Consider the following 15,189-nt stretch of genomic DNA (forward strand, 5'->3'; position numbering starts at 1 on the left):
GTTTCCATTCTGAATTATGAGATTTTTTTTAGATACTGCAATATACTATCATCTACTTCCTTGAAAAGTTCGCTCCTTCTTTTCCTTTTCTTATATACAGTTTATACAGGGTGACTCAATAAAATTTATGCAGACTTTAATATTTCAGAGAAACTAATTAAATAGCAGAGAGGGGCGACGGTGAGTGCTCCTAATACCTAACGTATGGTGTTAGCATGTGATGGAATTATTACTTGTCATCAGTTAGCTGTTACCCATCAGGCAATGCAGAACCACATGATGGTGTAGTTTTAAATACATAAAGTCTGTACACATTTTTATTGAGATATCCTGAATACAATAACTCTACTTCCTTTAAATGTTTGCTCCCTCTTGTCCTTCTTTTCTTCCAGTCGCACCACTTATTTTCTTTAATAAACACCTTCTTCCTTACTCTCAACCTTTTGTGCAATACCTTTCTTATTTTATCTCCTGTTTCTCGTTCTCCCTCACCGAGTTTGGGTTTCACATCCACAAAATTCTTCACAAGGCAAGAAAAGCTATTTGGATAAAATAAAATTCCAGCCAGAACGCAATGTATTCAGTTTTCCTCGCAGCTCCCCTGGTGATCCTAAAAACGACGTACGCAGCCGTACGTGTCTGATGGCCGACGTGTGCTCTTACGGATATGCTTGCTTGGCAAGCGCCCATCAAAGCATCTCTGGAGAAACCATTTGGTGCCAGTGAGTCTGGAAAAAAAATGTGAATGCAGGAAATTGATCGTACTTAACTTTAGTGAGTGAGGAAGGGAGGAGGGAGGTTTTGAGATAGTGCACTCGATGTTGCAACAAACCAGTGGGCATTTTATCCTGGCTTTCTTTTTTTATATTTTTGAATCGATAAAACACATTCATTGCAAATTGATTACGATCACTTGAAAAATTGCAGCCACTTTTGAGCCTTAAGGCTGAGAAAATGAAAAGTTAAATGCTGTGTGTGTCGTCCCTCCCCTCTTCCCCGTAAAAAGTTAGTTGTCCTACAGTGGGAAGCATTCGTTTGAAGAATATTGTGCAGGATCTTTCTGAACAAAATGCCGTGATTTTGCATATCTTAATAACGAGCTGTTAATGACATGGGCATAGAACTGGGACCAATAAACCGAGGGATTTTTTATTCCCACATTTGTATTTTTTAAACGGGGAGATATTGCAAATGGCTCTGCCTGTCTGTCCATCCATCCATTAGTCACACTATCTCCTCCTAAATGGTTGTGCATAAATTCACCAAACCTGGTAGTTATGGTCACCACATGGGAAGAAGGTCTGAGCAGTACCATTTTTGACCCCCACCCGTTGGGGCCTCGGAGTGGGGTCAAAAGGTCAAACACCAATAAATGCAATTGCAGGCACATTTTAAAACATTTTTTTCATGTAACTTTGTATATGTAATCAATATTGGGGAACGCATGAAATAGGTAACAATTTTTGAATTTTATCCCCCAGTTCATACACCAGGGGTGGGGACTTTGGGTCACATGGGTCAAAACAAGATTTGTTTATACTCAAAATTTGATATTGGGTCATTCCAGGTGGAATTTTTTGCCATCTTTCAACTTTGCTTTCATTGGAAAGCTTGGGGATTTGTTTTGGCACGCCATTGACTTTGCTCTAGTTAACGTTTAGTTTTATTTGAGGATATATGTTCAGTTTGACCACCATTGTGATCAAGCATAGCAAGTATCCATAGACACGTGATGTCCGTAACTTTAGTAAAAGTGTCTCAGTTAATATGGGATGCACTACCTCAAATCACTATTTTAAGGTCATCAGCAGCCCTGGGGGCCATCTTGGAGACTTGTTCCTGAAGGAACCACTGTCAGAAGTAGCATGGATTAAGGTTCAGGCTTGTTGGTGGCCCGAGAAAAGGGTTTGAGATGACCCGGACACTGAGTCGGAATGATGGTAATTCAAGATAACATGCACGGTGTGTGGAGTCCTATCCAGCTGTGGAAATCTCATTGGAAAACATTGACATTGCAATTCCATAAAGAAGAATGTCTGTCGCCTTTTGAAGTAGCTATTCCCTTTGATGAAACCGTACAAAAATGAAGAGCTCTATCGCTGTTTGGAAACGACACACCAGGCCAAGATCTTCTTTAGCCTCAGTGGGATTTAGGAGATGATATGTGATTGTCAACTGTCCAAAATCTCATCTTCTGTCTGTTGACATCACCAGTAAAATGGAAGTTCACCTCATCAGAACACCGTAAAATTAACCTGCCAATAAGAGAACTTACGGACAACAGATTTGCGTACAGATACATGCAGTGATTAATCATAACAGTGATCCCATGGAACACATCCTTACCTAAGACATTCAAAACTTAAGACAAGAAAATTATTAAATAATTATTAGACTTGATTGAACATTTGATTGATTTGTTCAAGTAGTCACAAAGACGAGGCTTTCCGATATTTAATTTTTTTCAAATATTTCTATAATTCTGCTTCCTTTAAAGCCAAAAATGTTTTAGTCTGGCAGCCATTGGCTAAAGTGTGTTTTGGAGTACATACACAATTTTATTGCAGATTCTGGAAACATAGACTATACTAAACTCAAATCTGAGTAATGCCACTTTGTCACGCTTGAGAAATTTTTTTTAGGAGCAAAATTCAAAATGGCCGCCATCAAAACCGTTTTTTGGCCGTAAATCGGCCAAAAATCGAGATATGAACCCGATTTCAGTGGCAAACCCTATGTTTTGGGGGACAAGGAATACACTGATATGTTTAAATAAACCATATCATCCATATAAATAGTCCATATTGCAATATTGGTATTTCAGATACCATATTTTGACTAAAATTGCAATAAATTATTGACCAATTGTTGAAGTTTAGACCTATAAAGCTTGAGCCAAATAATATCAAGGGTACATACGATGAAGACACTGAAAGGTTGCTGATGTGCTTTTATTGCACTTTTATTGTGTTTATATATAGCTGTAGCACTGTTCCAATTCAGTTTCATGGTATAGCAAGAAAAGTGTTAAAAAATAATTTTTCACAGAGCAGTTTTTCCCCAGTACAGTTGTGACAAAAAATGGCTGCCATGAAGATCAATGAACTGTGTCAACAGATCAAGTAAGTTATATATGCTTGGATATTTTTAAAGAAACATGCAAAACTGTGTGTTAATTAACAGTAAAGTATTGTTATCAGTAGACTAATTAATTTTCTTTTGAAAGCAAGACGTTTTTGTATCTTCATATCATGATTGTTTTGATACCATAACAATCGTTTGTGTTGATGATGTTTAAAGTACACAGGGTGGGAACAGGTTTTCTGATTTTTTTTACACATGTATTTTACAAATAAATGAAATGATTAATTTGTTCATCACCCCTTGTAAATGTCTTCCATTTAAGAATGCATCGGGTTGTTTAACTCTCTGAACAATTAATATAAGACATACAGTTATTTCGTGATTGTTTTGCATTATATTGATCTAACAACAATTGAACATTTCTGCTTGTCTTTTTCTAGTGACAACGTTCAACAGCTGTGATCTTGAATCCGCTTGAACTGAATGATGGCATCACAGCTTAACATTTCTTGCCTGCTCAATAGTTGCATGAAATGCAGTGCCAGTAAACAGCCAATGAGTGTAGCTAGACCTGAAAGGCTCAACACCATCATAGAAGCGAGCAAACGTAGAGGTGATGGGTGGCATGTCGCTCTAGAAACCCTGTTACAAGACTCTACCGAGACACTCTACACACACAAGAATTGCGTTGCAACATACACTTCCAAGACGCACATTAAACGTTTGTTACAGAAGAAATAAAAAGATGAAGAGCCTGTCGTGAAGAGAACGTGCCGAACAGATGCCATACCATTCAATTTTAAAGAACAACGTCTCATTTGTAGTGAAAAGTGTGATGCCATCCCAGAGCCAAAAAATCCATCTCGCTGGCGGCGTGTTGTTCAATGCAGAACTGCTGATCGAGGACAGAATCAGGATACATTTAAAGATGTGATACTGAAGACCTGTGAACTGCGAGATGATGAGTGGGCTCAGCAAGTGCGACTTCGCGTTGAGGGGGCAGTCAGTGACCTGCATGCTGCTGATGCCCAATACCACAAAACTTGCATGTCTGTATTTCGTGGTCCTCGTAATGACCAATCATTTGCCTCGAAAAAAAAAAACAACCTGATGACGAAGCCTTTATATGTCTGGTGTCAGATGATCTTTCTCACATTTGGAACTCAACACAAGTGCATGGTATGTACCATTCACACAAGGGAGAACTGCTGTCACGCAGGCAACTCCTGATACGTCTTTCCAAACACTTTGGATCAGATCTTCTGATATTATCAGGTACAGGTTTTGCAAGCATACTCGTGTTTCACAGTAAAGGCACAATTGTGAAACACCTCAAAGATGGTCATCAATTAAATTATCTTGGTGATCTTGATGCAGAATTACCAGATGTCATATCTGAAGCAACTGCCTTCTTTGCTGCTTGCTATGGATCCCAGGAAACAAAAGACATGTCAGCTATTCGATTTGATGTCTGGTCTTCAAAGATGGCTAACAAGAAGCTGACATCAGCACCAGAGTTAAAAAAAACCTCTACCACCAGCCACTGTGGCTTTCATCCAACACGTTCTCAGGGTGCACTTGCAGGCAGCAATATGGCGGGCTGCATTAAATCCAGACCCACCATTGATCGATCCAACGAGTCATGGATGGTCACATAAAGAAGTGTCGAGCATGTTGCTCCCTGTGTCTCTGCCTCCGGATGTCATCAGAGCTCCTGATAATGTTCTCAAGATGATCAGGTGTGGGTGCAGCTCAGTGCGACCCTGTGCAACAAATAGATGTAGTTGCTCTGCCGCCAGGCTCTCCTGTTCATTGTTCTGTGGCTGCCATGGTATGGAGGAATGTCAGAACAACCAAACAAAGTCTGTATCAGCAAGCGAGGCTGTGGAACTTGAGTGAACATTAGTTATTTGATTTATGCAGCTATCTTGTATGTGAGATTGAGTGAAAGAAAGATTGAGTGAAAGCAGAATGAAAGAAGTTCATCAGCAACCAATCAGTGTATTCATAGTTGATAGCATGTACAGACCCCTTTTTGGATTTGAGTTTGTGTAAAATTTGTGTAAACCTTGCTTAATACGTTTATTTGGTTATGTGTTAATGTAATTAATTATAGTTTGTAGTTACCTAATCATTGTATTACTCAACTGTACTGTTGGAAATAAAGATATACAAAACAATACAATATACTGTTACAATACAATACAAAATACTGTTTACCACTTAAATTAGGTTCATATAGATTTTGGGCATAGTTACGGCTGAAAATAGTTCGGTCGATATTTTTTCAGTCAAAATATTATATCTAAATAGAAAAATTGCAATATAGACTATTATTATGAGTTGTATGGTTTATTTAAACATATCAGTGTATTCCTTGACCCCCAAAACATAGGGTTTGCCACTGAAATCGGGTTCATATCTCGATTTTTGGCCGAGTTACGGCCAAAAAAACGGTTTTGATGGTGGCCATTTTGAATTTTGCTCCTAAAAAAAATTGCTCAAGCGTGACAAAGTGGCATCACTCGGATTTGAGTTTCGTATAGTCTATGTTACCAGAATCTGCAATAAAATTGTGTATGTACTCCAAAACATACCTCGGGTAAAATTCCAGTTCTGCATCCAGACTATTTCATCTCTTGATGCATGTGAATATTGAAAGTACTTTTACTCTGAGAAAAAATACAACCACATTTTACTCATAAAACTTATTGAAAACCTTTTAAAAGGAGGTTAATTTATTTTGGTCGTATTAATATCAGGATAATTCTTATTTCTATTCAATAAAAACTCTGATGATGTCTGGGCTTTCCCCACTGTTCTCATCCCCTCTCTTCCATCTCCAACACCCTTCCCCCAATGAGTTGAAGTTGATAAGCTCTTACATTGATAATGGTGTAGATGTAGCACAGGCTTGATGGTCCAAATGGCCTCTTCCTGTAACCAGCTTTCTTGTGTATAGACCCTGGTATTTTTGCCACATCATGAATCTGGAGTTAAACAGAATGCACATCTTGCCAAGCTTGATTCAACACCCACACATAACAGCAACTAATTACGGGCTCGTTTAATAGCTGTAGCTCTCCAAAGTCTTGGGTAACCGATGTGTAAACATCAGCATTTCTTGCCAACTATAGAAACCTCCTTGATAAATTATGTAGTAAATATTTTATGGGCTAAACAAGATGGCGAGCTTTTGCTTAATCAAACCAGCAGATGGTGGAACTAAATAGTCTCTAATTTTGATGTGGCCATTATCTGTTTGTGCGGGTAAATATTCTGCTTCCTGAATGCTCATTCTGTGAGCACGGCACGTATACCTTCGAAACAAGTCCGGAATCTCATTTCATTCAACAGATACAAAAGCTGTTGAATGAAAACTTTTGCAAAGAAAAAGCAAAAGAATGTGGGGACTTGTTAATATTCAAAATAATAAAATAATTGCCCTTTCTGAACACAATACAAGACCCATGCATTTATGATGTACAAGCGTGAATGTATGCTGTTAAAGACGAAGCACATAAGGGCATCTTTTTCCTTACTTTTCATGTACAGTATATGTTAAAACTGCAGATAAATGAATGAGGACTTCAAGAAGCAGAAAGCAGAAGGATTAAAAAGGAGAGGGTAAAAGTGTTGGCATAGTATCATTCCAAAGAAGAAGATCAATGGTGAGATAATGCAGGTTTATATAAATGCTGCCATTGACTCTTGACCAAACAAGGGTATTGTGTGCGCGCGCGCGCGCGCACACACACACACACACACACACACACACACACACACACACACACACACACACACACACACACACACACACACACACACACACACACACACACACACACACACACACACACACACACACGTTTGTTTGTTTATTTATGTATGTGTGTATATGTATGTATATATATATATATATATATATATATATATATATATATATATATATATATATACATACATATATTCCACAGAATGGCCTCGAGGTACTCACATTCACCTCTACACTGTCCAGCCTGGATTAAATTCTTGGCCCAGCTATAAATTGTCTTGTCAGTGCTTCACAGGTATGATGATTTGTCAATGCTTGTGCCATCCCTCGGATGGACATTAACCTGGGCATTCAGTGTGCCGCCTTTAGTTTGTGGAAGTTAAAGATCCCATGGTGATCTTCGTTAAGGGTAAGCGAGCTATCGCCGGGACCATGAACAAATTCCAAATTCCTGCCATAATTACAATGGCAAATCCCCCTCCCCCCTCCAGTATAACATTTATCCCAGCAATAACCGTCCAGTATAACCCAGCAATGGCAAACCAAATAGTATAACGTTTGCCAAGAAACTGCTTCAGCAGCACCAACACTCTGTAATGATGTAATGTATGTACAGCGAGGAAAGGAGGAGAGTAAGGAATCATTATATACTTAATATATAGATGCATATGACCAACTTTTATTGATGCACATTTGTGCAGCTGGATATGAAATAACACACCAAGTGTAGGTGGCTTTGATTAATAATTTATTTGATATCAGGATGTATCATGATGGATGAGAAAGCACAGGCAGTCAGAGAGCAAAACACTGCAGGAATGGTGGGCATGTTATGATGAAATACCCATTTTTCATTGTAATCTACAGTTTTTAACAAAGGTGTATAGAAACAGGCCACCCGTTGTTGATATGCTTGGAGTTGTCTTTATGGTTTGGCTGGTGGGTTTGGGGTCCGAGGTTCTTGAGGTAATATCCGACTTGGCTGAAGAATTAATACCAGGTGGGGCTGACTTAGCCTGTCATCCTTCTGAGGTCAGCAAAATGAGAACCAGCTTGCTGGGATGATTGAGACATTTGAGTATCCTGTGTTGGAGTGGTGACCTGTCCAGGATTGTGCCCAAATAGCCCAGGAGACTGCTTTGGCAGCACCAACACTCTGTTCAGAGTATGGTCCCAATGGATTTGGATGGATGGATCCATTGTTGGGGAGACTTACTGAAACAAAAATAGTGGAAATGTGCTTTTGTTATTTTCCTGATTCGTGTGGGGAATTCTTAAAGGCAAGTGAATTCATTGCTATAATTTAAATTGCTGAAAATATGCTTCTGCAGGCCCACCTTCAGCCCCTCGAAACCTCATCTCGAGCGTGAATGAGACATCGGTTATACTGGAGTGGAATCCTCCACGAAACAGCGGCGGTCGTGAGGATGTGACATATCAAGTGCTGTGCCAGCAGTGCAGTGCATCGAGCTGTGAGCCTTGTGGTCATGCTGTTCACTTCCTACCACGCCAAGACCGTCTCAAGGCACCGACTGTTACCATCGCACACCTCAATGCACACAGCAACTACAGCTTCACTGTGGAGGCCCTCAACGGGGTGTCAAGTCTGGCAACAAAGGTCCCACAATCCTCTGCCATTGTCAACGTCACAACAAACCAAGCTGGTGAGTTAAAGACCTTACAGTTGAAAGATTTTTCACAAAGTTGTGAAGAATCTACCCACAATCCAGTCTAACATCTGAAGCCATGCTGAGTCACTTATGGGGAAACACCAGCCTTTGTCAAGCTTAGTGTCAGTCTGCTTCAGCAGACAACTCCAACGATGGGTTTTATCAACTCATGGAATTTGACAACAATATGCTAACCGCCGAAGAAGGGCTAACTCTGAAACGACATCTTTGCTTTGCTTTCCCATAATGGTTAGCACTACTTCGTCAGTTTCTAGTTGATAGAACCTATAGTTAGTCATTTGTAATCTGACAGCTGCATCTGCATTCACAGTGTCCTGTGAAGTTTTGTAGTTTTATAAAACATGTTATCATGTGTTATTTGCCAAATACGTACTTTTCCTTGACAAAATAGCCCACCTGTCACAGAATTGAATGTTCAAACCAGAATGTACTACAACTAAAAGTGCGGCATAACCACCCCTCCCCCCCTCCCCTCGCCTTTCACCCCTAAATCCCCATGTGGTGTGACAGTGTTGTATCGTTTTGCTTCGAGAGTCTTTCAATATCCTTTAACACATTTGTAGCAAATCATTTATATGACATAGATCCATGTTTGTTCAAGAAAAAATCATTGGGAGGGATCAAATGATGGTGCTGTGTTGAAAACACTCAAAGTTTTAAACAAACGCAATATGATGACACAGCAGAAAAATGTGACTAATATTAAGACGATGTCTTTCATTTTTTTTCCCAAGTAATGTTTTTGTTTTGAAAACATAAATACATTTGAATAGCATTTGATACAACTGACACAGCTCTAAACTGTTGTCCTGGTGTTTCACAGGCAGGGTGATACAGAACAATGTGCCGTCCTTCCAAAGGATGCTAAAGTGGGTGTCCCATCTACCCTGCCAGCATTAGTTGGTGGATGCTAAAGATCCCTCGGTCTTTTGTCCATTGCGAAAGTAGGCGAGCTTTGGCCGGCATCCCAAACAAATTGCAAATCCCTGCATTAAAACTGCAGGTAGCAAATGGTCTGATCTTCCTGGGCACAACTTGATACTCTGTAATACTGCGTCCTATTTCTGTGGTTACCTGGTTCAGCTGCTTCTATAGTTACAAAGAAACAAGAAAAAGAGCAATCAGAGATTGTAATCCCTCGCCGTGACTTCTTTTGAGTGGTGTATTCTTATAGGTTTTCAGGTAAATCCAATATGGCTGCCAAACCATGTGACCTATGACATCATATGTGTGACTTTTGTTCTTTCTGGATAGGCGGTCATATGTGTGACGTTTCACCTCGATCTTTTCGGCCATTTTAGAGAAGGTTTTTTTAAAGAAAAAAAAAACATGGCTGCCGAACCACATTACCAATGACGTCATGAATTTTTTTTTCTGTGGAATATTTTATCCCAAGATGACCCTCAAAAATTATTATACTGATTGAGTGTGGCATTCTACATATGCAATTATGATGTCATAACGAGGGCACCTATTGCGTCATAAAAAAATCCCTCATTCCCCATGAGGAGTACTTGCCATGTGCCAAGTTTCAATTTTTTCCTTGGTGTGGTTTCAGAGAGACATAGGTCCAAAGTTTTTCCATTTATCCAATATGGCTTCCACACCACATGACCTATGACGTCGTAATTATCATTGGAACATTCTACCTTAGTAGTCACACCAATGGTGAAAATTTTGGCTCAATCCGACAAATGGTTGCAGAGAAAAACATGAAAGTTCTGTGCGGACAAACAGACAGACAAACAAACGGACCCTCTCTGAGTCCTTTGGCGAGGTTGGGTCATCCTCGCAAGTTGGGTCATCCAATCAAGATGGATTTATTTATATTTTCGTAAAATATCAAGTTTTTTTCACACCTGTAGCAAAAATTATCTCTGAAGTGTAGCATGTCAATGATGGGCCAACTAGGCTCCTCATTTCCTTGTTTGTCATACAGGATATAAGGACCACTCAATACACTCTGTGTAGGTCCACAGAGACTGTGGACCCTTTGTTTGTTAATTCCCATTCTACATACAGAAAATATATATTTGAATGCAATTGGTTTGATTCCTGTGGGAATTAACCTTCAAACTCATACAGGTGTAGTCTAAGCTCCACTCCTCTACTGCCCCAGGGGGAGATTCTATGGCATCACTCGATCCTCCAAAGTGCCATGATTTCATGTTTTACATCAATTTGATTCATATATATATATATATATATATATATATATATATATATATATATATATATATATATATATATATATATATTTTATTTTGGCAATGACCTTCCACATGTTAAAGTAATATCGTGCATCAAATTTCAGGGGAATTGGCCCATTGGGTTGGAAACGTATTTGGACCAAACAAATGTACCATACATACATACAATATATATATATATATATATATATATATATATATATATATATATATATATATATATATATATATATATATATATATATATATATATATATATATATATATATACAGTAGACTAGGCGTAAGTCATCACCATCGGGACCGAGAAAAAAGTGACGACTTAGAAATGTGACGACTTACGCGTATGCGAACATTCATGATGACTGTGGGGTGAAGGATGAAGTCGCGCGTGGCCTGGACACATATGTGTGAGAGCCGGCAATTGTACCAAAAGGAAAACACAATCCTCAGGGCATAGGTGGGGGTGAGTTGGTGAGTTGGAAAGTGATCAAGCAAAGATGGAATTCATGAATCAGTTTATCAAAAGTAAAGATAATGAACAACTCTGTAAGACAACTCGTATACCATCGGTTATGGTATGGTGACAAATTACATGACACACAGTCATCGTGGTGATGATTACCACTCAATGCCTATGTGTAAGTGAGTGCGGTAATGTACAAAACAAGCCAATATAAAACCATGATCGGACTTCAACACTAAGCTCGATCGATCCTTTACTTCTTCGGGAAGTAATCCGTTATGTTTGACTGCCTCAAACTCTTGGGCATCTGGTGCATGAGAAAGGATTCAAACCGGTCATTGTATTCCATGATGTTGGCTGGGCAATCCTCCACCGAAAGACAGTATCGGCCGAATATTTGGCCGAATCGGCCGAATCGGCCGAAACCGAATATTTGGCTGAGCCGACATTTGCCGAAACCAGATGCTGAGCGCGTCATCGACATCTTCAAAGGACCAACATTTCACGCATTTCACACTTCCCACCGGCCTCACGATCTTCTCCACTTGTCCAAATATCTTGCCCTTATTCTTCAAGATATCGTTCAATGTCTGCCGTTTGATGTCCAACTTCTCAGCTATGTCTGTTTTCTTCATCAGTGGATTAGCCTCGCAAAACTGGATAATGTCGTATTTTTCTTGGTAGGTTTTAGTTGTAAGCTTACGCTTAGTCGCCATTGTCCTGCCTGCAGTGCAATCAACGTGTGTACGCAGTTATAAATAGCCTATCACTGGTGGTGTACACCAATGAGCGAGCATCACGATTCCATGAAATCGGGCTTCTCATGAGGCAGCAGTTCCGTGTGACGAGTTAGGAGTGGTAATTTACTTGAGTTTCCATTACGTGGTAATGGACAACATCTGACGACTTAGACGAAGTGACGACTTGGAGATGACGACTTACAGAGGGATGACCCTTTATTCAAAGGGATTTAACATGAGATAAATTCGGGACTTTTTGACGCTGCCGACTTAGGCGAAGTGACGAGTTACACGCTGCCGAATTACACCTAGTCTACTGTATATATATATATATATATATATATATATATATATATATATATATATATATATATATATATATATATATATATATATATATATATACACACACATAACATTTTCAGTATATTGTTGCGTCAACCGATCAATTAAGATTAAATGCGTTGTGGCAGGAGGTGTTAAACCCGTGATGAACCAAAACTATCTTTCACTGCGTTCAAACCAAATGGAAGTGAATTGCACGCATGGGAAATGAAGAAGCACCTAAGATCCTTAATCTGCTTTAACAGGATTTATTTCATTCAAATTCTTCCATAACCTTTTGAGATATCCTGCTCACAGATGGACAGACAGGCAGACAACCAGATAGGGGTGAAAACATAACCTCCGTCCACCTTCGGTGGTGGAGCTAATGATCGATTCAGATGAACTCAACAGAGCAATTCATAGCAAATAGGAATATGTGCAATTTCACTCATAGCAGCCTTTCAAATAGTCCCTCCCCAACCCCCTCCCCATTTCCCCACCTACTCCCTCAACCCACAGATTCTGTACTTCATAAAGCAGAATGTGTTATTCTCAAGGCAAACTACATCCCTTTGGTTACACCTTGGTTGTCGCTCCAGAGTATGAACAATGAATAGTAAGTGATTGGCTGTAAGAATAATGATCGTCACTCGACATTCTTGCTTGGATTTGTTAAATTCTGTTCTCGTATAGGTTTATTTCACCCAAACTTTCAACTTATTTTTTGGGGCAAACTGTTTTAATGGTTAAACCAGTTTAAGTATAAAACTTATGTTTGCAGAAAGTAGAAATAAAACAATTATTAATCGAATGTTTTTTGAAAATATATTTAATTAGAGAACATAATTCTCAGTAAACTAACTTTTGAAACACCCTGTATATAAGCAAGTCAAATGATTTTGGGAGCAGAGGCAAAAGTCATCTGATACACAATTATATTTCCGAATTTTGGCAATTGGTTAAAAAAAAAATATGGGAGCAAACAATGCAGGATTATATGTGCTTTTGGGAATCATTGTTTATTTATATATACTTTACCATCTCCACTTCCAACACATAACCTTAAATTATTATTTGTGAAATTGAATATTCGCAAGTATATTCATTTCCTGAGTATGTTTGGCTGTTTGTCTGTCAGTCACCAAAACCAATCTTCATGAAACTTAACCAACTGAAAGAGCTTAGTCACAAGCTAGAAACCTATTTTTCGCTAAATAGGTGAAAGGCCAAGGTCACATAAATCGTCAATTTTCATCCCATTGGCTTGTTATATAAGATTTTGTACTGAATGTCTGTCTGTATGACATGTCACAGGGAGAGATGTATCCAGGATATGCAATACTGTACTTACATACATCCATTGGGAGCAAGCACCACTGCACGTCGCTGCGTCCACTTTCTGCCGGTACTCCAGGGGCAGATATTTGGCCCATCCCCTTCTCTTAGGGATAGGACTTCCAGGCACCCACCGGAAGGAAATGTCTTAGGTTAACCCGAGGAGACCGCAGTCTTGTGGATGACACCTGAAATGTTTTGTGGTGGCCGGAGTGCAAATCCTGCCCCCACTGTAGTTACACCTGCATTAAAGACATATAATATAATGCAGTACAGTATAAATAAATATTGTTTTATGAGAATGGGGGGGGGGGATCCATCACTCAACTTTGGGAAGTGTAGCATGTCTTGAGCATTCCCCCCAACAGGAGGGTAAGGCGATCTTTAGCATTCCCCCCAACAGGAGGGTAAGGCAATCGTTAGCATTCCCCCAAGCAGGAGGGTAAGGTGATCTTTAGCATTCCCCCCAACAGGAGGGTAAGGTGATCTTTTGCATTCTCCCCAACAGGAGGGTGAGGTGTTCTTTGGCATTCCCCCCAACAGGATGGTAAGGCGATCTTTAGCATTCCCCCTAACAGGAGGGTAAGGCGATCTTTGGCATTCCCCCCCAACAGGAGGGTAAGGCAATCTTTCGCATTCCCCCCAACAGGATGGTGAGGCATTCTTTAGCATGCCCCTCAACAGGATGGTAAGGCGATCTTTCGCATTCCCCCTAACAGGAGGGTAAGGCATTCTTTACCATTCCCCCCAACAGGAGGGTAAGGTGATCCTTCGCATTCCCCCCAACAGGAGGGTAAGGTGTTCTTTAGTATGCCCCTCAACAGGAGGGTAAGGGGATATTTTGCATTCCTCCCAACAGGAGGGTAAGGTGATCCTTCGCATTCCCCCCAACAGGAGGGTAAGGTGTTCTTTAGTATGCCCCTCAACAGGAGGGTAAGGGGATCTTTCGTATGCTCCTCAACAGGAGGGTAAGGGGATCTTTAGCAGTCCCCCTAACAGGAGGGTAAGGCGATCTTTAGCATTCCCCCCAACAGGAGGGTAAGGTGATCTTTAGCATTCCCCCCAAAGGAGGGTAAGGCGATCTTTAGCATTCTCCCCAACAGGATGGCAAGGCGATCTTTAGCATTCCCCCCCAACAGGAGGGCAAGGCGATCTTTAGCAGCCTGTATTTCAGAATAATATTTTTATTCATCGGAGATGAAAGTGTTTGTTGCCATATGTTTCCATAATAGGTGTATTTTGTCTACATCAAACACTAAATTTCGATGACAGTTGCCATTTTCAATAATCCACAATATACCCCTTTTAAACCTCTTTCATCCACTTAGATTCTGTACTTTACTTATACCCCTGGTCTTCTGTATACTTAGTCGAGGCTCATAGAAGAGCTAGTACAGTGAACGCATCAGGATGTAACAGGACAAAATGGGACAGTAAAGATAGGGGGAAACACCAACAGCAGAGTTGAAGGCCAATATAGAGGGATACTTGGACAAACAGTGCGTGTGCAGAGGAATGGGGGGGGGTGGGGGTAGAGGACACATGTGGTGGACAAGATGGA

General features: G+C 40.0%; 1 protein-coding gene across 5 annotated transcripts in view; it reads left to right on the forward strand.

The window, feature by feature from the left end:
* The window catches only part of LOC147020366 (ephrin type-A receptor 5-like), a 285,255-nt gene that overhangs the window by 135,387 nt on the left and 134,679 nt on the right, over window positions 1-15,189 (forward strand). For 3 of the 5 annotated variants that reach the window (XM_085895672.1, XM_085895673.1, XM_085895674.1), the window contains one exon: window positions 8,191-8,523. The exons of the other annotated variants lie outside the window; for them this stretch is intronic. In XM_085895672.1, the coding sequence (XP_085751798.1) occupies window positions 8,191-8,523 (333 nt within the window). The remainder of the gene's footprint in view (window positions 1-8,190; window positions 8,524-15,189) is intronic. 5 annotated transcript variants of the gene reach the window in all.

The sequence above is a fragment of the Eptatretus burgeri genome, chromosome 9 (genome assembly GCF_056783735.1).
Source record: "Eptatretus burgeri isolate ZD-2024b chromosome 9, Ebu_testis_v1, whole genome shotgun sequence".
NCBI lineage: Eukaryota > Metazoa > Chordata > Myxini > Myxiniformes > Myxinidae > Eptatretus > Eptatretus burgeri.